At 40.0% G+C, this 25627-nt stretch overlaps 2 protein-coding genes and 1 pseudogene across 2 annotated transcripts in view; 2 read left to right on the forward strand and 1 right to left on the reverse strand.

Annotated features, from left to right (window-relative positions):
- The window catches only part of SRPK1 (SRSF protein kinase 1), an 82068-nt gene extending 70815 nt beyond the window's left edge, over positions 1 to 11253 (reverse strand). The window contains 2 exon segments of the mRNA XM_036894739.2: positions 10653 to 11049; positions 11052 to 11253. Of these exon segments, the coding sequence (XP_036750634.2) occupies positions 10653 to 11049; positions 11052 to 11238 (584 nt within the window). The 5' untranslated portion in view covers positions 11239 to 11253.
- LOC118934853 (LHFPL tetraspan subfamily member 5 protein) overlaps positions 1 to 23143 on the forward strand; it is a 118614-nt gene extending 95471 nt beyond the window's left edge. The window contains exon 4 of the mRNA XM_057494262.1: positions 22946 to 23143. The gene's annotated coding sequence lies outside the window, so the exon portion shown is untranslated. The remainder of the gene's footprint in view (positions 1 to 22945) is intronic.
- On the forward strand, positions 19860 to 21788 carry LOC118917216 (suppressor of cytokine signaling 5-like; annotated as a pseudogene).
- Positions 23144 to 25627: the final 2484 nt, after the last annotated feature.

A 25627-nucleotide genomic window follows, 5' to 3' on the forward strand; every position in this document is an offset into this window, starting at 1 on the left:
TCACCAGAGCTCCATGACTTTGGATAAACTGCTAACTAACTCAAGGAGCTCTCTGTGTCTCAGTTGCCCAGTGTGTACAAGAGGGCAGGAAAAGCATCTACTTCATAGGGAACATAGTTATGTTTATCCTCGGCTTAGTACAGTGCCTGATACATAAATTTTAGTATGGCACGCTGGAAATGATGGAAAAGGAACAAGTAAATATTTGTTCATTTATTCAACTTACTTTTACTGAGTGCCTATAGGTATGTCAGGCACTTTTCTAGGCCCTGGAAATGCATCTGTGAGAAAGAAAAAAAAAAAAAGTCCCTGGTCTTCATTCATGTTTACATTCTAGTATGAGGTGACCAAAAAACGGCACTAATTTATCTGAGTCTATTTAGTTCTTGAATTTCTGCTGGTGAATAGCTAAAGCTGGGGACAGCAAAGTCCTATCTCAAAACCTCCTGGAGAGATACAAGCTCTATAATGTCAGTGTATGAGAAGGGCTATGAAGATAAATTAAGTATGGTAAGGGGTCAGAGTATGCTATATTATTTTAAACAGGGTTGTGACATTTGAGTAAAGAGGTAAAAGTTGCTGGGGTTTATTCTGGATTCAAAGTAAAACTAAAATTCAAGAGGCAGAACTGATTTGAAGATGATATGTTTTGGATCTTAGAAATGATTTAGCTTGGCTTCACAAAAGACAAACTAAAAGCTAAATAGAAAAAGCACTTTAGAAACTCTAGTTCACTTACATGTAAACTTTAGTCTTCAATTTTTTTCTGCCTTGGGGAATGAAGAACTGTAGATTTCCTAATGCAGAGAACTGTCTTCTAGGGATTGTGGTATGGATTAAACTGTGTTTCTCCAAAAAAGACACACTGGAATCTTAATTTCCAGTATCTCAGAATGCAACTTTATTTGGAGATAAGATCTTTACAGAGGTAATCAAAATTAGGTCATTAGGATGAGGCTTAATCCGATATGACTAGTGTCTTTATACACAAGGGAAATTTGGACACAGACTGAGACATGTGTAGAAGGATGATGCAGAGACACAAGGAGAAGATGGTCATCTTCAAGCCAAGGAGAGGGCCCTGAAGTGGGTCTTTCCCTTAGTCCTTAGAAGAAACCAACCCTGCTAATACCTTGATTTCAGAGTTCCAGCCTCCAGAACTGTGAGAGAATAAATTTTTGTGGTTTAAGCCTCCCAGGTTGTGGTACTTTGTTACAGTAACCCTAGCAATTAACAGAGACCAGAGAAATCATATTTGTATAACTTTTCTCTCTTCAGAGGTCATAAGGCTCTTGAGATAGTTTCAGCACCTACATATACACAGTGAAGCTTAATAAATGCCAAACTTCTCCCATTATCTTTCACAAATATATTTTTCCTGGAGATCATTCCTTTCTTTTGCTAACAAACTGAATTCATTTCTCAGCTATACTCAGGAAGTAATCTCAACTCAGTAATCCTAAACTGGAGCTGGGGTCTGACAACATCAAAATAAAAATCTGAGTGCCTATGTTTATCAGGTGTTATATACAAATAATTAAATATAAACTATCTCTTATCTTTAGGTGACTATACTCCAAATTAGACCTGATACAGATACATATATGTAGAAAACACCAACAGATGAGTTAAAACTATTAGTTCAATATATGAACAGTAATAAGAAATGTCCATAAAAGTCAAAAGTAAATATAAACCCATCTAAGGTAAGAAGAGAGCATGAGGAAGTGAGTAGTCACCAGAGTACTTCAGATCAGCACTGGGCTAGGCACTCACATGCAATTTCATCCTCAGAACCTTGCCATCTACAGGTAAGGCAGCTCAGACTCAAGGAAGTCAAATGACATTGTCCAAGTACACCCAACAACAGTAATGGAGGCAAGGGGGAACCCAGAACTGTGTGATTCAAAACTACAAAGCTCTTTTTGGTAAACAGCATGAGTATATACCTGTGTTATTCTTCCACCTAGAAAAATAAGCATGAGTTACCTAATTTATCCCATTACATTATTAATACTAGTAAAGAAAAATGAAAAACACAACTCCTGCTAAATCTATTCTCAAAGGCATAGGTAGTTATAGAAGAAGAAGAGTATCAAGGGAGCTTGCTACCAAGCTCATGTGTAGACAGGACCTGACATCTCTGATCAAACAGCTTGGCTGAAAAGGACATTCAAGAAGGTTCACAGGCTGAAGAGCAGTACCACAATGGAGAGCTAAGTGAAATAGAGGATGCAGTTGCCTGTAAATTACACTTACAATCAGTTATAAAATAAGGCCACCTTGATTTCAGAAAACAAAGTACCACAAGACCAACCCCAAAAGGATCAGTAGCCTGCTTAAAGTGCTCAGCCACTCAGAACAAAAAATTTTTAATTTGAGTGAACTATATATTATATAAGGGTCATCAACATGACTCATGGTACCAACACCAAACTTCATGTCATTGATGTGTTCATCACTACTGGTGACAATTCTTAACCTGGTAGTCAAAATACACATTAAATGTTCTCAAATATCTTGATAAGCTATCCTAAAATACCTATCAATATTGTCCAAGGCATTTAAGACACCAATAATTTATTACCCAGTAGTAATGGATTATACCTAACCTTAATCTCCCTCTATACAACAAAGGCACGTCATGGCACAAATGAACATGATTTTTATTTATCTAGCTCCTGCCAACTGACTTTTGTGTCCAGTGTTACTATACTTCTCTGAAAATGAAAAAATCATATTTAAGTTACTTTGTGGTTTCTGATAACTTCCTGAAATCATTCCTTGTTAAAGTATTGAAAACCTGGATACTCTAGTCTATTTCATAGCTGATCTCATAGGTCTTTTTCAAATTCCTCAAGTTAATCCTCTAGTAGTAGGCACACAGAACCACAGTTGTATACTTAACTACAACTTGAGGAGAGAGTGCCTGTGATAGTATTATGCCTGGTAGTTAGGCCTATTAATGCCTAACCCTCACCCTGAAGACTCAATGGCAGAGGTTACAAACCACAGGCTGTAAATCAAATCCTGCCCCTAAACTTTTGTTAAAATGGTTTAAAAAAAAAAATCAAAATAGTTGTGAACGCTAAACAATTTGGAGAATCACACAAAGACTGCCAAGTCTCTCAAAAAACCCAAATACATGGTTTACACAGGACTCATCTTAAGGACAACCAGCAAATAGCAAAGAAGTCTTTTCTTCCTTAGATATAAAGGAGGAGGCCCACTCCACATGTTCTGATAATCACCATTCCCTTTGATAATCGCCATTCCCTTTTAGTTACTCATAGTATGCTTCAAAAGCCACATTGTAAGAACAAATCAACACAATTACAAATTACATACAATATTCACTTTAAACTAAGAACACAGATGACCCAAATTCTGCCAAGTTTGGAAACTTTTTAAAAAGCCAAAGATGATGTAAAATGAAAGCAAAATGAAACAAATGAGTCTGTAAAACTAGGAGGTAACATAACCACAAGGCAGTGAACTAGCCCATGTAATTTTAAAACTCAGTAATTTGACTCTACAACTCCAGTGAAATTTACCCTGACAATGACAATAAATTGTTAGCTTTCTTCAGGAATCATATTGGAGGTGGCAGTGCTGGCACTGTCATTCTGAGACTATTTGTAGTTATACTGTGGAAAGAAGAAAATGTTCAGAATTGGGGATTTTGATGTGGAAGAAGGGATGATACATGCAAAATCATAGAAGGAAGAAAGATACCAGGGTCATTTGATTTTTAAGTATAACGTGAACTCATGATTTTTTTCAAAAGGAAAAACAACTTATTTTCTAGCTCTAATCATAGAAAAGGCCTAGAAACAATGGCTAACACAGTAGGAAAAAGTACCTTAAGTGTCCAGATTATGATCTCTAAAGCCATTTCCCAAAAGAGTTCTTAGAGAAAGGTCTATTTCCTGGTTTGGTACAGAAAATTTACAAGATAAAACAGGACAAATTGTTGTACCAGATAGCAAAAACGCCTTGGATTGAGTCAAATGGATTCAGAGGCCATCATGAAAGGACTCCAACTGGTCAAAGATGGGACAATTGATAAAAACAGCAATTACACATGCTAAAAAATACTAAAAACACGTTAAGGAAAAGAAGACAGTCACAAAAACCCCACAAATTGCATGATTCCATTTATATGAAATGTCCAGAAGAGGCAAATCCAGAGACAGAAAGTAGATTAGTTGTTCCCTAGGATTGGAGGTGGGATAGTGTGGGGAATATGAGGAGTCACTCCAAATGGGTGCAGGATTTCTTTCTGGGGTGATGGAAATGTTACAAACTTATTAAGTTGTGGTGATGGTTGTGCAACTCTGTGAACATACTAAAAATTAACACTAAACTGTACACTTTAAACAGGTGAATTTATGGTATATAAATCATACCTCCATAAAGCTACAGAAAAACCCCAACTACAATAGATTGAACCACAAATATGTTTAAATCTGTGTATTTATAATCAAATATATCTCTACTGGTTATGTTGGAGCATATGAGGAATTCAACTCTTTATTTTGAAAAGGAAAATTACCAAGCATTTATCCTGTCTCTCATATATCTCAAGTGTCTCTCTGGGTAACCAAAGAGATGAGGTGAAGTTTCTCTTTACAGGAGTATTACAATTAATAAATTAAAGAATAACAGAATATATCACCATTTTGCAACTCTAAATAAAATGGATCTAGGCAATGATCAATGGCCATTAACAACACAAAAAAGGAGTCAACTAGACAGTAGATGCCTTCTGACAGAAGTATACACTACCACCTATGAAGCAGTCTAGCAAAAACAAGTTTGCAAGGAAATTAAACAAACATGTAGAACCTAGATAAAAAGACAAGAGGGACTTTTCAAACAATGGCAATGTAAGGACCTTTCCCAGCAGGAAAATTTGTTATTAAGAACTTGTTTAAAAATTTTTAGGTGTGTGATAGTACTGTAGTTATGTTTTAAAAAATTAAGAGTCCATATCTTACAAAGTGAAACGAAATCTGGAGTTTGCTTAAAATAAGATGGAGCAGGAGAAGATAAAGATGAAACATTAGTCATAGTTGATAACTGCTGAAGTTGAGATACACGAATGTTTATTTTCCACATTCTCTCATTTTGTATATTTTTAAAATTTACTACCAATGAAGCTTTTAAAAAGACATTAATGCTGCCAATTCTACATATCATTGGAATTCTACATTTTGCGAATTCAAACACAAGCATATCTCCATTTCACATCTCTAAAATCAAGACATACCTTACAGCAAATGGTGTATCAATTTACTTGGTAGTATTTTTCTTAATGGTACATAAAATGTTGTATTTTAAAATTCATATCATCTTAAATTCAATGAAAAAACAAATTATAGATATACCTAGGTATCTGTTTATCTGTTTCTACTTAGCTAAATGATTATTTGCACTGTACCTGGAAAGGAAGAGTTCAAAAAAAACTCTTTGCTATCTGAATTTTCTTACTTGATTGGAATTAATTCGGTTATGGTGAAAGAAGCATTAAAAATAATACTTTAGCGAATATAAAAATGAACTTAGTCCCCAAACCAGCAAGAGAGGATGTGGGGAGCATGGGGTAAAAGCTTACCTAAGGTGGGCGAGGTGGGGTGAGGGGGGACTTGATGCAGTTATACCTTTAGGTCTAAAAAATATAGTAAAGACTGATTCTAATTAACCAATCTATCTTTTCTTCATTTCAATAAAGGAGTTCCTAAGCACCTACCATTTTAGCACTTCAACAAGTTGTTGGTTTCAAGGAACCTAAAGGAATATGGTAATTTGGCAAGCCTCTGGGCCTTCAGGTAGTAGAAACACTAATGTAAACAAAATTTACTAACATATAAACTTACTGTGGAAGAAAAGAGGACAAGAAATTATTTCTGACAAAAGCAATTCTAGAAATGCAATTTTCCAAGTACATACTTTAATGGACTCATACACAATTAAAAATGCAACTGTTTTTTAAAGACCAGACAATTGACATTGAAAATTTTCAAAGGTAAAAAGCAAAAGACAGATCAGCCACATTAAAAAAAATCAATTCATTCCAAAACACACTATAAATGAAATTCGAAAAGCTTCAACAAGTTGAGACAAATCTGCCACATGACAAAAAATATACTCTTAATATTAAAACAGCTCTTAAGATCAAGAAAATGATCAACAATACAATATAAAAATGGACAAAAAAGTAGGAGCAGGCCAACAGATAACCCTGAAAGGTCACCCTTGGTAGTAATAAAATAAATTAAAACAACGGATCTTATAGCTTATAGATCTTATAGATATACACAGAAAATGTTAAATTTTCAATGTAACAATTATATTTTTGGAAAATTAAGAAATAAAACCATCTCCACTCTGACTCTATAGATCAGTACATGCTATAATGAGCAAAGGCACTTCTCTTAGCTCAGATAATTTTACTAACAAATTTATACTAAACCCATAAAGTTTTTAACTGCAAATAAACAGATCTTATAGATGTACTTGGGAAGCTTTTCCAAGTAATACTGCACAGTTCTGGTGGCTTAGCAGGAAAGGCAAGAATATTCCCACTCCCAGAAATCCACTGGAGCAGTCCCCCTTTACTTACCAACTTTCAGTGTCTCCTTCCCAATATGGCTTTGATCACCTGTTTAAAACTGCACTCCATCCCCACCCCTCAATCCTATTTTTTCACCTTATCACCTAACATACTATGTAATTTACTTATTGTGTCAATTGCTTATTCTGTCTCCCCGGATTAAAATAAAGTTCCCAAGGACAGAGAGATTTTTCTTTCACTGATGTATCATAAGGATGAAATAGCTTGGGACGTGGTAGGTGTTCAAAACTAATTGTTTAATGAATAGGAGTTAAACTGGCTCTTGCTGGAGATGACTTTAACAGTAATTATTAAAAATATTTAAAATGTATACACTGGTAAAATCATTTCTAAGAATATAACCTAAGGAAATAATCACTGATGTGAGCTGTGAGCAATGGTTACCCAAAGGATTATTCATCTTAGCTATGAATTGTGAAAAACTGCAAACAGCATACAGTGGAACATTTAAAATCATGTGGAATATTTAATGCTATGAAAAATATTCATGGTAATGTTAACTGGGGAAAAGTATATCCAATGATTCCATTTTTGTCTTAAAAAGTATATATATATGTATATTAATAGGAACTAAAATAAATTATGATACAATGAAGTAACTCTGTTTTGATACATTTTTAAGACTTAAGGAAATAAAGCAGACCTTAAAAAAAAAAGTACAACTGCACTATATGAAACTGATGTAGAACAAATTCCTAAGTACATTGTTAAGTGTAAAAAGCATCCAGTACTATTTAATTTTAAATATTTGTTTCAAGTTTATGTACTCTACTCTCTGCTGGATAAAAATATTGGAAATTTAAAAGTATTTTTCTTCTAAATTTTCAATGTAACAATTATATTTTTGGAAAATGAAGAAATAAAACCATCTCCACTCTGACTCTATAGATCAGTACATGCTATAATGAGCAAAGGCACTTCTCTAGCTCAAATAATTTTACTAACAAATTTATACTAAACCCATAAAGTTTTTTAACTGCAAATAAAGTAAAAATTACTCTCCAAACTAACTTCCTAAACTACAGAATGAAATTATTAGATATGAAATCCCTTCTGGAATCATGTTCTGTAGAAATATTTCAAAAGCAGACATAAACTTATAAAAGCTTATGACAAACACATAAAGGCACTACTGGTACACATTCAAAACTGAATGACCAAAGGAAGATGGAGCTATGGCCTCTTTGAGAGATACAGCCAATGGGCCATGAAAGGCTACCTAAACAAACACCCAAGTATCCAGAGGTACCTTACTTATTAGAAGCCTCTGGTCACTCAGTCTCTACCTTATTTGCTCTGAGACACACTATAAGGAACTGTCACTTGAGGATAGCAATGGTTAGGACCCAGGGCTTTGGGGTATGCTAGACCTGGAATGAAATTCTAGCTTTGTAATTTTCTAGGGGAGTAATCTGTCAAATCTCAGTTTCCTTATCTGTGAAGTAAAATAGAGATGATCACCAACTAGTTAATGTGTTAAATAAAAGTACAGCTTGAAAAAGTGAAATGGAAAACAATTTCTTCAAATAAGAAACTAAAAACTCCCAAAGTCATATCTTTTACCACCGTGAAAGAACCCAACCAAAGGAAATAAATCCAAAAGGGCACTAAGCTGTGAAGCAGGAGCCCCGGATTCCCATTCTGACCTTGCTATACCAGCAACAACTCCAGCTCCATGGCATATTATTTCATGAATGTAGATTCTAGTTTCAAGACCTACAAAATCATGGGACTGAAAATCCTTTCCACCTGTACCACAACTGTGACTAAATTACTAGGATGCTATTTTACAGTTTTACTTTAAAAAGTTTCTAAAATGTTTCATTTAAATGCTTGGCTTTTGTTAACTTCAGGTCCTGATCAGATTTCATCATGACTGAGCTACCAGTCATAACATGTAAAACTGTTTTAACTTACATTAAATTACCCAAGGTCAGATTAAGAAAAAGTGGCAAAATCAAAATTCAAACCAGATCTGACTCACAAAGTCCAAACTCTGTATCATGCTTCTTCTTTAGACCTTCTCCTTGACTAATCTCCTGGTAAAACTAGCAGCTTGCCTTTGCAAAATGTCTGGAAGTCAGGAGTTATGAACAGAGTCAAGTTATCTATGTCAGGCTGGGCTTGAACTTCCGACACAATACTCTAACCAAGTTAGTTAGACATATCAGCTACTTAAAAAAGAGGCTGGAGGATAGAAAAAAGAAAGGTAAAATTATCAAGAAAAACTAATTGAAAAAGACAAAAATAAAACATCCCTGAAACTAAAAGTAGATGGGGCGATTCATTAGTACATATTTTCAGGAGTCAAAGCTGTACAAAATTGATTTAGTAAAATAACTGCTAGATTATCTGTACCATTCCCTTGCTTTCGTGCAAGTATGAAAATAATGAAGAACACAAACAACTATAGGTTACCCATAGAAGTGAATAGAGGAGTAACAGATAATCCAAAGTAATGAATATACAGTGTTAAAAATAAAGTATATGATCAGCTATACATATTTACTTTTCAAATTTTAGGTTAATTCAGGCTATCACCAAGATTAATTTCCATGTAGAGACCAAGACAGATGACTTCTATACAGTGAATAAAATCACTTCCTTACATGAGCAGAAAATACAGCATTTTATTACACATTCAGGGCCACAGGGAATAGCAAAACTAAGGCACACACAAAAAAGAGTAATATTTGAATTCCCACTGCATATTAAAATGAGGTTAGCTCTGCTGTTTCTATTAAACCAACCTGGGATTAAGAACTGGTTTTCCAATAATCCATACACGGATAATCAAGAGGCAAATGCACACACAAACATATATAAACTCATTTAAAATCAGGTGGTTACCGAGCATTTTACAAAATAAAAACTTTCAGAAGACAGTTGAAAGAAATGGAACAAGACTGGAGGTCACCTACCACTTTAGCTGTATTGACATAAGTCATAACGTGCTCCTCTCAAACATTAGCCTGTTTGAGACACACAAACCTTTCCCATCCGGTAATTTCACTCAGAGAGGTAACCTAGGAAAGCCTCTGAAATGCGTTTTATCAGCCCAGAATACAACTCAGTATACAACTCCACATAACATCAAGTAAAAGGAAAAGGGTCAAGAAAAATATGCATCTTTTCCCTGAAAATAATTTATCTAAAAGACAATTTCCAAGACAATCGTTAGTACAAGATAAAAGTTTTTTAGACTAAGCCTCACTTGCAGAAGCCCTCTACTGGCCGTTTCTCCTAAACTGAGACCAACTTTTGTTGTTTCCCACAATAGGGCTAAACCACGGTTATGCACCCTAATTATAAAACCGAACGTGTGGCCTAATACACCAAACCAGAATCACCAGCAGTGTTGGCTAAAGAACTTTCCCATCACTACTGTGATGCCCAATCCGGAAGGTATCTGCATTCACTGCGAGTACCTGAGGTTTGGAGGGAATTGAAGCAGTAACAGAACCTGGCTGTATACACAGTGGTCTGCCCGCACGCGGCAAGGAAGGCGATGCGACTTTAGGCAGAAAGTTGACAAAGCCAGGGGGAGGCTCCATGCCCTCTTCTATAAAGGAGAGCGTGTGGCTCGCAGATCAAAATGCAGAAAATTCATTCAAGAATTATCTGACGGCCTACCCTACAGACATAGGAGGCAAGTTACGACGCTGGGAAGAAGGTATGTAAAAAAGAACAGAGTTCACCAACAGACTGATAACGATCTACCAGCTCCATAGAGAGGCCCCAATGAGGGGGGGCCTGTGCCCCTCTGGAGTCGGGTAGGTAAATATACGGGGCCAGCTCCGGTCGTCCGGCAACAGCCCTTTCCAGCAGGCCTGGGGACTCCAACAGAAGGTCCCTCGCGCATGGTTCACGAAGAGCGACCCTCCAAGGCCGCCCCGAGGCCATGTGGCTGGGACTGCACGGCTCCCAAACCTGGTGCACGGTCAAGACGTGAAACCAGAGGAGAGGAGGTGCGGGAGGAAACCCAAAGAATGGGATGTTGGGGTTTAAGACTCACTTCCTTTGGGCTTTGTCCTTCTTGGCCTTGGTCCTTTTCTTTCGGGCCTGGAGCGCAAGCACTGCAGGAGAGAGGGATGGATGAAGGGCGAATGTGGAGAAAAGGAGGCGACCAAGGTGAGGGTGGAGACCTAGCAGGGGCGGGAGGCCCGTGAGCAGGGCCTGCTTGAGGGGCGGCTCCAGGGCAAGCGCCGCAGCTTCAGCAAGGCGGCCGGTCGGGGGTCTGGCGGCCCACGGGGCGCAGAGCAGCGCCCAGGCGGGCTGCACCGGCGGGAGCTCGAGTCGGGTCAGGGAGCTGACGGGCGGGGTTCTGCCTCGACCGCCCAGGGCCGGGCCCTGCAGTGGCCCCAAGGCGCGGGCTGGCCTGGCGGGGAACAAGGGGCGATGACTGCCGGCGCGGAGGGGCGCAGACCGGCAGCCCAGAGGCGGGGGCTGCGGGGCGGCACCACCTCAGTGGAGGGGGGCCGCACGCCCGGGGACCGGACTGCGGCGGTTAGACGACGCTCCTGGTGCTGACCGGGGCCTTGCCCCGGTGGCCGCTGCCCCTCGTGGCGAAGGCCGCTCCACAGCTCACCTTTCCGCTCCATTGCGAGACCGGTAACCGCCAGGCGCCTGCGCAATCGAGTAGAAGTGACTCCCGCTCCCGCCGCGGCCCCAAGCCGAGCCCGCGCTCACCCCGCCCCCCCCCGTTCCCGTCCCGCCCCCGGCCCACGATGGCGCGCGCCTGCGCATTGAGCGCGGAGCCTACCACCTGCTCCCGAGAAGCGGGGGGTGGGGAGCAGTAAAGAATGGAATGGTGGGAAGGAAAGAACCCCGAGTGTGCATGCTAAGTGGTGCTGGAGAACCAAGTTTGGAAGCCTGGCAAAGTCGGGTTTGTTCTATTTGCTGGGTGGTTGCCCTTAGGAAAAGTGAAGAGCATGGCTTTGAGAGCCCCTGCACGCTCAGTCAGAGCTCCGCAGCCAACTGGAATCGGCCTCAGTTTCCCGGTCTGTAAAATGGATTAACCGGGCGTATCTCAGTTGCCCCGCTGAGATTCTGTGAAGGCCAATGGGGATACTATAATAATAAAGTGGGGGCGGGGAGAAATTACATGTGAGAAACAGAAGTAAGTGCGAGCAACACAGAAAACTGGACAGGAACCTGAGACCCTATGGTCACTTAAAAAGTGGAAACTTTAATAAAGTAAATTTTCTCTTAAAATTTAGAGTTTAAATGAAGGCTGTAAAGGAAGGAAGGGGGAGAATAAAATAATACTGTCTCATTTCACCACCTTATCTTTTCAGTACATGATAAAAACAATTGTGTTTTGTAGGATGTTTTTATACTTTTCTAAGTGTGTTATTTCATTTGATGTTCATGATAACTTAAAGGTAAGATGGTTATTACCTTCACTATACAAAGAAGCTTAAACTTGGAGGGCATATGTACTCAGAATCTTGGTGCCCTGACCCAATTATTCAATCATCAAACACACTGTAAAGCAAGGTTAGCAAAAGTTTTTCTGTAAAGCGCCATACAGCAAACATTAAGGCGGGGTTTTATTGAACAAGGTAATTAAATCCAGCCAGGGAGGAGGCAGCTTTTCATCTGGATATTGGGAAATATGTAGGATTTCCATAGGTGGAGATGTCAGGCATTCCTGAATGAGAAAATCAATTGAGCACAAAGGCAAAGATTTGGAAATTTTTGGGTGGAGGCAGGGGTTGGTAAGGACTGAAGGGAAGTGGAACGTGAGGCTGGAAATGTAGGTTTGCCAAATTTGGAATTTAGGTAATTAATATTTGTTGCATGGAACCTGAGTGATAGCATTTATGGACATATTGCAAAAGAGGACAACACCTGGTGGCCAAGGAAAAATGCGACCCAGTTTGTTCCCCACTCGGTACTTGAGAAGGAAAGGAGGCTGGGCAGACAGTGAAACCCTGGAGTCTGAGGACTCTGCTAGCTCAGGAAAACCACGTGTGGTTTAAAAAAGACAGGAGAGAGCTGGTGGCCAAGGAAAAGTCCCAGAATTGGAAGGTACTCCCCACCAGGAAGTAAACTCTAAAGGGTAGAGACCCTGTTTGGGTTTTCTTGATGCATCCTCAGTGCATAGCACAGTGTCTGACACATAGGCACTCAAATATTTATCTAACCAAAGAGTAAATGACGTGCAGTTTATGAGAAAGGTCTGAATGAGAGAGAAAAACTCTGAGAGGGACAACATGAGAGCTGTGTTAAAACCCAAATGGGTTGTGGCAGACCCTTCAAGAGGGAAATAAGTTTAGCTTAGCATGAATTGGTCATACTTGTTCTGACTCTGAGTGACTATTGCCTCTCTAATAGCTTACTAACGATCTTTTCTCATTGAGAATTTTTCCAGGGTCAGTGTCAGGTTCTCTGGACCGAGTTCCCAGAATTGACTATTTCTCCTTTTCTTCATGTTTTCCCACATCTCTCAGCATGCTTCTGTTCTCCGCATTTCTATATTCTCTATAATTGTTCATGTATGCTAGCTTGTTTCTACCCCTATTCTAAAGCCTATACCCTTTTTTGTGTTTCTTGCTTTAAATGTAGCTTTGAAAATCACTTTGCTCCCCCAATTTCACAGAGCTTTTCCTGTTCACCCTTGAACAAGTTATTCTAAAAAGCGGTGACCTTTCTTTGGCATTAATTCTGTTACATGAATACCCTTCTCCCACAATTGTTTTTCTGCAGGTCCTTTTAAAAGTAGAATTATTCCAAGAACATGAGCTGCTCATGGGCAGCGTCAGAATTTAATTTCTGAAAGGATCCTATTCCTATTGAGCTAACTTAACTTTTAAAGACTCCCCTGGCATCTTTCCTAATATTTCTTTGAAATCTGTGAAACCTGATCACCTAAAATTTAGGACACATGTTTCATCACACACAATATTCCCTGCTTGATTACCACTCACCGTTATACTTTGTCCAAAGTTTTGCCCTAAATTAAATCCAAACTATCACTTCTTGTTATGGCTTCAATCTCCTATGAGATGAAATGGACAACAGAAGAAAGTGAAAATACAAGAGATGCTTTATTTTGAGTGATGTAAGATTCGCAGGAAGTGTCTGCATAATTAGAGAACGCCAGTAGAACTTTATTTTGACTCTCTGATAGTTTTGTGAAGTATATTGGGAAAAAATAATTATATTTTAGGCTTGAGTATCAGGAAACATGGCACGTTCAACAGAATAACTGAAGAGAATTGAGTGAACAGATTGAAGTGTGGACAGGGTTAAGGGAAACTAAGAAGGGCTGACAAGGCACCAGGGACTAGTAACAGCGGGAGGCTTTACCACCCTAGGCCAGTGTCATCAGAACCCATCATGAGCTTGTATTAGTCTGTTAAGGTCGCCATAACAAAGTCCCACAAGTGGGGTGACAGACAATAGAAATGTATTGTCTCATAGTTTTGGAGGTTAGAAGTCTGAAATAAAGGTTGGTTGTTTGGTTTCTTCTGTGCGAGGGAAGGATCTGCCCCTCTTTCCATGGCTTGTAAATGACCATATTCTCCATGTCTCTTCATATCATCTTCCCTCTGTTTCCAAATTTCCTCTTCTTATAAGAGTATCAGTCATATTGGATTAGGGCTCATCTTAATTGCCTTATTGTAACTTGATTACCTTTGTAAAGACCCTATTTCCAAATAAGATCACCTTCTGGTGTTCTGGGTTTAAAGACTCCAATATATCTTTTTTATGGGGACACAAATTGAACCTGTATCAGAACTGTAGTGATACGAAAGGGCTGCCAGACAGCAGCTGTGCCCTTTGATAAGGGGACATAGCCATGGGCCAGAAGGAAAATGAATAGCCAACTTCTTCCTCCTCTCATCCTTTCAGGCTAGTGCGGTCCATTGACAGCAGGGGTTCCTGGGTGATGCAGTCCCTGCAGGCCAGCCTCCCAGGGCACAGCAGGGCAGGGAAGGGTGGAGGGTGAATTGGGAGGGCAAGCGGAGAGTATCCAGCACAGCCCGTCTGAGCAGTCTATAGGATACACCCAAAGCATGTAGCACTTTCCAAGCAAGTAAGTCAGCCTATTGGGCTCCTTGGTCACTGGTGATGCAGGAGAACAGAAGCTGCGAGATAACCCTCTTTCTGGCTTTATAAAAGCTTATGCTATACAAGGAAATTGTACTGGAAAGAAGGGTTGGGACTAGTAGGTGCAGGAGATAAAAGAATAAAGCCTTGGTTTGGTGGGGTGGGGAAACTAAGTAAGTTCTGTGAGACCTCTGTCCTTCTGGATGCTTTGGTCACAGCATGAATGAGAGGTTTACTCAAAGCAGGGGCAACGATACCACAGAGGAAGGACTCTGTCACCCACATAGTTGGTATCAGGCAACCAGAGGTGGAGTCTCCCTTACACTTTGTTATGCTATTCCAGTCCTGATCGATGCCAGAGGTGTTATCAGAAACAGGTTTGCACTGGTGAAGGGAGTCGCCTGTTAATTTATCTAGTGGATGTTATTAAAGAGCTGTCATTGGAGAAATCTGTAGTATTCGATTACTCTGAGACACTTTGTGAAAGCCACCTTCTGATTAGAATGTTCGCTGATCGCTGCTGGCCTGGGAACACTTGCTGATTAGAACACAAGCTGCACCTGTGTGCAACTTCTAGTAACTACCACCTATTATCCTGTCTTTACCATAAGTTTTGATATGCCTGGGTATTTTATCTGGAAAAAGTGGACTTCTTGAAAATGCCAATTAAAAAAAAAGAAGAAGAAGAAGGAGCAATCTGGGAAATCTTACTTTAGGGGAATGGATAAGAAAGTTTTATAATGCCCTGTATGTGAGTTGCCAAAACAGGGACAAGTTGGATCCTACCTAAGCTTATGTAAGTACCAGAAGAACTTTCTTAAACATCTTCACTTAGAATATGCTTCTTTTGCCTTGGTTTCTAGGATGAATGCCAAAATATTCTAAAGTACATTTTAAACATCATGGGATGGGTTACCCCTATGAGGCTGCCAGGTCAGGCAAGATGCTCTGCTAGATTTAACATGTTCAGGGGGCCATGCAAACTTGGACGATAACAATAATGGGCTGAAGATTAAAAGTCTTTCCCGTTTTCTGAGCAGTGCATAATCCACCCAGACTCTTATGTGACTGTAGTGAGAGGAGCTCCATAATGACTGGGATTTAAGTTCTCCAGTTTGGCAATCTCAGGGTCAGAGTGAAGACAGTTTAGGAAATACTTAGATAAGGCGACATGGTTTACAAATTTGGGTTCTGAGGTTTACCTGCTAAGTACTGTCAAATCCACTTTTCTTTTCCTTCTTTCAGATAGTTTCTGCAATGCTCACCTCATGACAGACATTTATTGAGTACCCACTGCAGGCCAGGCATTAGATTAAGGCTGTGAGAAGCAGACAAGGAAAAATGTAGGCCTTGCCCTATAAGACTTAATCACTGTCTCTTACATAACAATTACTGTTTAAGAGACTGTTTTCCCTTAACTGTCAACCTTACGAGATGGGTACCATTATTACCATCTCTCTTTGACAGATGAGGAAACTGAGGCACAACCAAGGTCACCCATACTAGTGAGAGGCAAGGTTGTGAATTCAGGCAATGGGCTTCTGAGTCCATACTCTCAGCCACAAATCATATTACCTTTTGTGGATAAAATGAGAGTTTCTGTGGCCAGGATTCTCACCTGGCCCTGGTTGACTAGCTCACTGCACACCTGTGGGCAATACATGGCTGGTGACTCTATAAGAAGAGCTCCGCCTAATGCTCTGGGCATGACACGGTGGCAGGGCTGGAAGGCTGCAGGAGAGCAGAGCAGAGGCTGGAGTGGTGGCAGCGCAGAGGCCCAGAGGACAGCTGTGCAGGACAGCTGTGCAGAGAGGCCCGGAGGATGGCTGTGCAGGACGACTGTGCAGAGGCTCAGAGGACGGCTGTGCGGGATGGCTGTGCGGACAGAAGGGCCCAGAGGCAGAGACCAGCTTGCTGCATGCAGACTCACTCTGAGTGAATGGGAGTTTAGTGACTGACCTGCCACCCTGAGAATAAGTTGGGTATAAACCTTTCACCCCAAGAACGTTTTCTGTCATTTTCTTTGGTCACACTGAATCCATAGCGAACTTGCCCGGGGCTGAAACCCATTGGCAAGACACGTTTCTACTTTAGTGGGCAATGGACATGTAAATAAATAACACAGTGCTCAATAGTAGATGTACAAAGTCTACAGGAGCACAGAGAAGAGGCCGACTCAGCTCAGGATATGAGGAAGGATGAGGACAGAGGCATCTCCTGAATGAGATGACACTTGGGGAGAGTTAGAAAGCATGAACAGGTATCAGTGGGAACAGAAGGGAGAAAGAAAACGCCAGCCAGAGAAGACAACATGGTATGTGGGGGAACCATAAACAACACAGAATCACCGCAGAATAAAATGCAAGGGGGGAGGTGGGAGAGAGTTTGCTCCACAAATGTTTATTGGACCCCTTCTATGTGCAGGCACTGTGCTTGGTGCTGGGGGTTTAGCAGGAACAGAGCATCTAAGGAACTTAAACTTAAGCTTTCAAATATTTTGCTCCTTTACTCACTAAAACGACTTTTTAAGGCTACCCCCATGCAAAGCACTCAACAAAGTAGAAATAGAAGGGAACTTCCTCAACTTGATAAAGGGCATCCATGAAAAACCCACAGCTAACATATTTATTGGCGAAAGACTGAATAAGATTAGTCTAAGATCAGGAATAGGACAAGTCCACTCTCAGCACTTCTACTCAGTATAGTAGTGAAGACTCTAGCCAGGGTCACCAGGCAAGAAAATTAAATAAAAGTCATGTGTGGGGAAGTTGGGGTTCCTATGACCAGATCCTCACTGAACTTAAACCACCTGATGATGTAACTGGCCTGTTGCTAGGCTACCGCTCCCACACCTTTAGGAAATAAGCTATTATTGCACTATATAGAGAGCTGGCCCAGTGCTCTGGGTGGAGGCGGAGACGCTAGTGCTCGACCTACCGCCGGGAGAACAAGCCGGGTAATAAACTCTTTCACTTTAAAGAACGTTTGCTGTCATTTTCTTTGGTCACATTGAATCCATAGTGAACTTGCCCAGGGCTGAAACCCACTGGCAAGACAGCATGCAAACTGGAAAAGAAATAGACAATTTAAATGTATGACATCAGGTTTGAATGCCATCCAATGGAATTTAAATATTATAGCAATTCGATACTCACCATCACCATTTACATATGTGGAAAAAGTAAAATCACTCTGTTAACTATAAGAAATTTTACACTACCCCCTTTTCTCCTTGAACTTGTATTTGTATTTTATTTTACTCTCACAGATGTTTATCTGCAGGTAATATAATTTTATGCTTGACAATCTCTTATTGACCATCCTAGTATACTTCTCTGCCACATAAATGTCATTTTCATTGAAATTTAATTGGTAAAAACATTTCCTGAGGTCATAATCCTCTAATAAGTTTCTTCCCTATTGTTACAAGTATTATTATGGCATAATTAATCAAAATAATGTAGAGCATCATTTTTTGATAAATGAATTTTTATTGCAAATGAATCTCAATGCAATTGTTTGTGATTTTTCTCAATGAGTCCTATTATTCCATTCTTATTATTTTTGGAAATAGCTAAGAAAGCAATAGATGGGAATGGAAAGGGTTGTGCTATAGCAAAATCATTCAGTTCTTTTGGGACTCCTTCCAAATAATGTGCTAAAAAATCACGTAGTAATCATCATCAAAACTTATTTTAGTGACTCATCAGCTGACAATTCCAGGTCTTATTTTATTTTCGTCAAAAGCAAATGATTGGAAATCATCTGACTTGCAAAAAGACGTGTTACCCATTGTTTTTTCATGTGAAACCTTCATAAGAGTATATATCAATAATACCTTAATAAAAAATTTAAAAAAAAAAGACGTGTTACCCAGTCATTAAACTTACTCACTTTCTTAACTCAGACACCAGTATTTCAATTATGTCCATTTCTCTGGACCTCTGAGAGTTTAATGCACCTGCTAGCAGTGTACCTGAGAATGATTCTTTGGGGAGGGAGAGAGGCCTTTGCTTCGTTTTGTTTTTTTTCTGTCCCTACCACTACTTGGAATGATAGCTCCGTAAAGGCAAGGATATTTGACTTTTGTTCACTGCTGTAATTTGTCAAACACGTAGTAGGCACTCAGGGAATATCTGTAGGATGTTATGATAGAATGTAAACATACACAGGTGTCTGGTTTGTGTATAGGGACACGGGAGGAGGCAGAAACACAGACTCAGTGCGCTGACTTGGGTCTCAGTTAAAAGGCACCAAAAGGCTACCTTTCCCCAAATCAAAGCAGCACTGAGTAGAGAAAAGGCCTACTCTTTGGTATCCAACCTGGGTTTGAATTCTGACTTTGACATTGAATAGCTGTGACTTTGGGCAAACTCATGGTCTTAGATTCTTACCCTGGGTAAAAAGGATATTGTGTCTACCTCAAGGAGTGACATTTAAGAAGGTGACAATTCAATATGATAAAGCAGGTGAAGTATCTGCGCCATTGCACCCACTCAGGACATCAAAGTGTCCTTCATTTGACCCTTGCTTCTTTTCCATTTGGTGGCACCACCCTTCTTCTTAGGAGGCCAGAAATTTTCACTATTGGACTCAACCTGAACCCCCACTGCTACAGATGCTAAACAGTAGACAAAATGGTAAAGTTAGGGGCCTCACGTGGAATCCAGGGCAGTGGGCCTTAATGTACCTCAGCTTCCTCATTAGGAAAAGAGGGGTAGTAACAGCCCTACCTCATAGAGCTGTTGTTCAAAATAATGTGTCCACTTTTGTGAAGAGCTTAGAACAGAGCCGGACACACAGTGAAGTGTTAGTAAGTGTTATACCTTAGACTGTGTTAGGCCACTGATAGAAAAACATGTGTTACCTGGAAGAGAAGGGGTACTACTGGGTAATAATGGAGTGGAGAATGGGGGTCTTCTTAGTTGCTCTGTCTCCCATGTACCATTTATAAGGTATATCAAGATGTCACAGAGTCAGGTTCTACGGGAGGAATGAAAACCAGGAGGCAAGTTTCAGTGGGTGTAGCAGGGTGGGGACATCACTGGGATCTGTGACCAGAAGAACAACACATTTACATCACGGCTCTTGTCCTTCCAAAGCCCCACCCAGGAAATCCTCCCCAACAAATCCCTGCTTGCTGTTGGCCACAGTCTTATAACTAATGGGCAAGATGGAGAAAATATGGAACAACTTCAAATACAGGTGTCAGAATCTCTTGGTCATGAGGGAGGAAGGGCAGTGACAATGTGAACGCAAATGCCAACAGCTGTGGGTCTGTCAAAGGAAAACACCAATACGGGAGACTCAGCTGCTTCAGTCAAGCAGTCCTTTAAGGGAAAATGTTGCCTTGCGACTGGGAATAAGCCTTTAAGGAATTCTTCAAGGAGAAGCCAAAATTGTGCCATTGAATTTCCTCAGATTATTGAAATAAACATTAAAATGGATAATGATATGTATGTCATGCCAGGACAAGACTTACAAAAAGAGATTCCTACTCTTGACATGCTCCATGGAAACAAAACCATTCCTGTTGTACAAAGACACAGTTCATTCGACACTGATAAAAAGTTTGGTACAACTAGAAGTGGACTTCAGGAAAGAGAGGCAGTTTGGCGTCAACTTTTTACATGACAGGGACAGCGTTTCCAGCCAAATCACAGAAAGTTGCTCTCTGACACAAAGGTTGCAGGATACTGTGGGCTTGTGTTTTCCCATGAGAATTTAAAACAAGGAGTCAAAACCCCTCTTTTGTCATAAAAGAAAAATATACCTTTCCAAATTAATGCTTGAGAAATGCCCTTTTCCTTGTGGCTCAGCTTTAGCCCCCAGATGACATCTGATTAAATAGCATATAACCTCTGTGAGCCCACATTCAACATTTTCTGATACATTTGATCTATCTTTGGAAGATAACCAAGATCAAGAGGGAGAGAAGGTTGCTTAGTATTAAAGAAGGGGTTGACCACCCCCCTCCCCAATGCACAAATACACACATTTGAAGCCACTGCATAGGTTAATTCATTATATAAACTGGGACCAAAGATAGCTCCTGGAATAACTGAAATAAGCAGGGAGAATTCTGCAATTCCACAGGCTAATTGTGACTCAGAAGAGGACACAAGCACTCTGTGTTTGCAGTCATGTAGGTAGAAGCAATGTCAGGTGTCTGGAGACAGCCATGCTCATGTTAGCAGACAGGATGCTTAGAAAGCCCATATACAGGTTGATTATATACACACCCTTATGCATGACTTGCTTCAGATTACAAGAAACCTCTGTGACTGAGGAGTGATGGACTGTTAGGAAGCAGAAGCTTTTCTTGAAGGGAAAACTGAAGCATATTTTTGTTCAGGGACTCTGAGTGAGAGGACTACCTCTTCTCTATGAGCTTCTGTCACGACAACAGATTCCTGCATGCCCAAATTGAATGGTGGAACCACAGCTTTAATTTGATTAAAGTACAATTTGTGCATATTTCACTCATCCACTGTAATAGGACTTTGGGACTGGAAAGACCCCAGCTCTTACATGTTCTCTGAGCCACTGCTTCCTCTATCACTAGAAGGACTTGCCTTTGAGCCGGCAAGGTATCTGCCATGGAGGCATCTGCAGATGCTCTTCGTATGATGGAATTGATGGGTTTCCTCTACCATCAGTGTTAAAATATTTTTGCAAAGCATGTCATAAACAAAAAGTTAGTGTTCACTGTTAGAACAAGAACCAGGGAAGGCAAAGTAAACTCTCCTGTCCTGAAAAGACATTAATTAACAAGATCTGCTTTTATGTGCATCAGACAATACACTTTGTAGCAAGCCCACATAAGTGTTAGTTTTTTTCAGCACAGTGTGTAAGCTTAGTGTTAGTATCTGTTGTGTGTGATCTGCTGTTACTTAGATAAATGTGATGCCTATTGAGACAACAGATGATAGAGCTGTGGGTGTTCAGGAAGGCTACAAAAATATTGTGTTGACTTAGCTAGCAGTTGGTTTTTAATGGCTGTAGTAATTGAGTGAGGCAAGTTGGGCATTTGCTATTAAGAATTCTATTTTTTACTGAAGAATTAATGATTAATATTGGATGAATACTTCAACTGCGGCTGTTTGAAATTTTTTTCTAAGAATTTTTTCTATAACCTTCTAAAAGTAGTGATGTTGATATGATAAATTAAGTTTTGGAAGTCCAAAAAATAAAGACTGCTTTCCTTGGGAAAAAAAAAAGCAATTTTATGGCCATAAAGGCATAGCACAGTTCACATAAATGTTGAAACAGTTCATACTCAGTCTTTTAATCTCTTCTGCAAAAGCTACCGTTAGGTAAACTGGGTTTTCTAAATAGTAGTTCTTAAAATTTCAAGTTTATAAATTTGGTAGTAGAATCTTAAAGGCCTAAGTATTTAAATAAAATTTAAATTATTTTTTAAATTAAAAGAGACATTTTGAATAGCTGCTGCAATGTATCCTGTGATTTTTTTTTTAAGGTGACATTTGCAGTCTAATAATTGATTCCTTAAAGTTGGATCTTTTCCCGTGCCCATGAGGAGCTGGTGGAACATGAAGACAATTAGACTAGCAGATGCCCAAACAAGTCAGAGAGTGATAACTACAGTGCTTGCTCCTGTTGAGATTATTGTCGATCGGTAATTAATAATTTGGATGGCAGTATTGATCTCCTTGGTGGAAACTCTCATAGCTGAATTGCTCATGGACAACTTATAGGATCTCAGTGCAGTAATTTTAATGGAAAAATCTGAAACCTCAATTGCAGATTTAAAGGTGTGGTACAACTCTTGTGTCTGTAAATAAGTTTGCTTAGCACCTTTACGTCACTTGAAATAGTACACAGTGCTGCTTGAGTGAGCTATTTTGGAAGTAAATATCAAGTTCTAGTGTTTGCTTCTTAGTATTGAACAGAATTTACATTTCTGTCCTAGACATTTGGCCCTAAAGCGGTCAAATCCACTCTTGTGTCTTTTTGTTAATACACTCGGAACTCCTGGCGAGTGCTCCTCAGCTTCCTAACCTGCTGCTACAGAAAGTTATTTTACATCCTTATGGCTTTTGCCAAGGCTACAAAAGAGAGAAACTGTATTTGTATGCAATACTAACCCTTTGACTGCTGATGTATGTTCCTGCCTACTATGCCTTGTTGTGACCACTTTTTGGGGCCAATAAAGTATGTTTGGTGTTCCTCTTGTAAAAACAGACAAAAAAAACCGCAAACCAAAAAACTTTCCTTGTGTCCCAGCAGAGAGCAAGGCAGAGTCCTACTTCCTTCCTTGCCCTCAAAACCCCACAGCATCTTGGAACAACATAGGAAGAAGGTCAGTGTACTGGACATTACAGTCGCTGGGTCCTAGGAGCGCGCCGTGGAGATACCGCGGGTTTGGTTCCAGACCACTGCAATGAAGTGAATACGTAATAAAGCGAGTCAAGTGAATTTTTTGGTTTCCCAGTGTATGATGTTAACCTTAAGAATAAAACTTACTTTTAAGTCAAAAAACTTTACTCTTAAGTCAATAGCATCTTACTACGCTTATTAACAGTGACTGCCTTGGGGTGTGTGGGAGGACTTGATAATTTGGGTGAATGTTGTAACCACAATGTTGCTCATGTGAAACCCTCATAAGATTGTATATCAATGATACCTTAATAAAAAACAAAAAGATAAATCTGTCAGTTATTTACCAGAAAAAATAGGTTTATTTGGGAATAGCACAGAATTGCAATGCGGGATGAGCAAGCTATGGCAAAACCATAAGCTTGTCAGAACAAAGAAGAGTGATCTTTTATAGAGAAAGGGGGCAAGTTTGGGGACTGTTATAAGCAAAAAGTTCATTAAAGAAAACTAGGAGTCCCATGTCTGGTGACTGCTCATTGGCTGAATTATAACAGTCTTTCATTGGCTGGGCTGTTGCCAGCCTGTTGCTCCGGGAGGCAGAAACTCTTCCCTCCACCTACTGGGTGGTAAAGTAGCCAAAACGATAGGAGTTGCAAGGTGTCTGTCTCTTCCTCCCTGTGGGGTCTGCTATAGACTAGGAGGGGTGGGCATGAAAGCTCTCCTGCAGGCCTCCTGATGCTATGTCAGTGAGGCTTCCCTTTATCAGTTTTCACAATGTAAGTTATGTTTACACTATACTGTAGTCTATTAAGTGTGCAATAGCATTATGTCTACAAAACAATGCACATACCTTAAAGGTACTTTATTACTAAAATATGCTAATCATCATCTGAGATTTCATCGAGTCATAATGAAATATTTTGAAATGTTGTGAGAATTACCAATATGTGACACAGAGATAGGAAGTGAGCAAATGCTTTCGGATAAATGGCACTGATAGACTTGCTCAATGCAGGGTTGCCACAAACCTTCAACTTGTGAAAAATACGCTATCTGCAAAGTGCAATAGGTGAAGCACAATAAAACAAGGTATGCCTGAATGCTGCCTTCCCCTGCAACCCATGACTTCCTCCAGAGCAGGGAGTTATTCTGTAAAATCACAGAGAAGCAGAGACTCAGCACATGTCAAGCATGCCAATGTTCCTTAAGTGAAAAAGTGTGGTGGTAAACTGATGCCATCGTGCTTTGGCCAAGGACAGCCTGCCCTGAGACCACAGGAGCCATGAGCCAAGGCTTCCTAAACACTGGAGAGGGTAAAGCAATGGCCATGGTTTCTGTCAACTGCCTGGAAGTTCCTTAAGTTTATTAAATCTGAAGCATGAATAGTTGCTAGGAACAATGCTAGAAACAAACTTGTCGGTCTGAGAACAGCCTGGATGGCACCAGGGATTTCCAGGTTATCTTAATCTCTTTAAGAATAAGTAACACCTGTTAGGATGCGTTGCTTTCTTTTACATTTAATCAAAGCATCCCCTAATTTGCTGAAGTTTTTCAAAGTTCCATAACTTTGGGAGGAAAGAATCCCTCTATTACTATGACAAAGCCCAGGCTTTCTAGTAAAGCAAAGGAAACACTCCAGAATGTTAACACGATTTATCTCTAGGGAGTGGAAGTACAGGACATTCGTTTTGTTTCTACTGCTTTTCCGTATTTATAGATTTTCACTTATGAACAAGTATTATTGTTGATGAATAGCTTTATTTTAACAAATCTGTATCATGAGCTACCAAAAACTCTACATCTGCAGATTTAAAAATAATAGAAAATTAATTGAAACATTGTCTTGCCAATGGGTTTCAGCCCTCGGCAAATTCACTACGGATTCAATGAAACCAAGGAATGACAAAGGAACATTTTTGGGGAGAAAGGGTTTATTCTCAGCTTTATTTCAATGGTGGCAATTCAATCACTAGAATCCCATCCACTCAGAGCAAGCCTGCACGCAGCAAGCCAGTTTCTGCCTCTGGGCCTCTTACCCCCACAGCCATCACAGTCTCTGCTCTCCTGCAGCCATGCAGCCATGCCACAGTGTTGCCCAGAGCACTGGGTGGAGCTCTTTATATAGAGTCAGTAACAACATATTGCCCACATGTATGTAGTGAGCAAGCTGACTAGGGCCAGGTGAGAATCCCGGCCATAAGAACCTTCACTTTATCCACAAACATGAAGCTCCTCTGGCTATGTTAAGTCCAATATTCAGTGCATTATGTATTTAGAAAGCTTTTGTCTCAATTTTGGGGAAAAATTAGCTATAGACCAAATGTTGCTCTGGTCTCATGTAACAAACCAAAAAAGTAATACCTGAAGTGATCAAACTGTTTCTAAATAATCTAACCACATTCCAGAACAAAGCTCCAGAATATTTATAGGAATACAATTATAATCCAGTTCTAATAAGATAAATTTTACAGTGTCTACAATGACTGGTCCAGTGTCCACTAAAAGTTAACACGTATGCAAAGAAGCAGAAAAATATGACCCTTAATGAGAAGAAAAGCAACCAATCGAAACTGACCCAGAAAGTACATTGAT

Source organism: Manis pentadactyla, chromosome 16, assembly GCF_030020395.1.
Source record: "Manis pentadactyla isolate mManPen7 chromosome 16, mManPen7.hap1, whole genome shotgun sequence".
In the NCBI taxonomy this organism is placed as follows: domain Eukaryota; kingdom Metazoa; phylum Chordata; class Mammalia; order Pholidota; family Manidae; genus Manis; species Manis pentadactyla.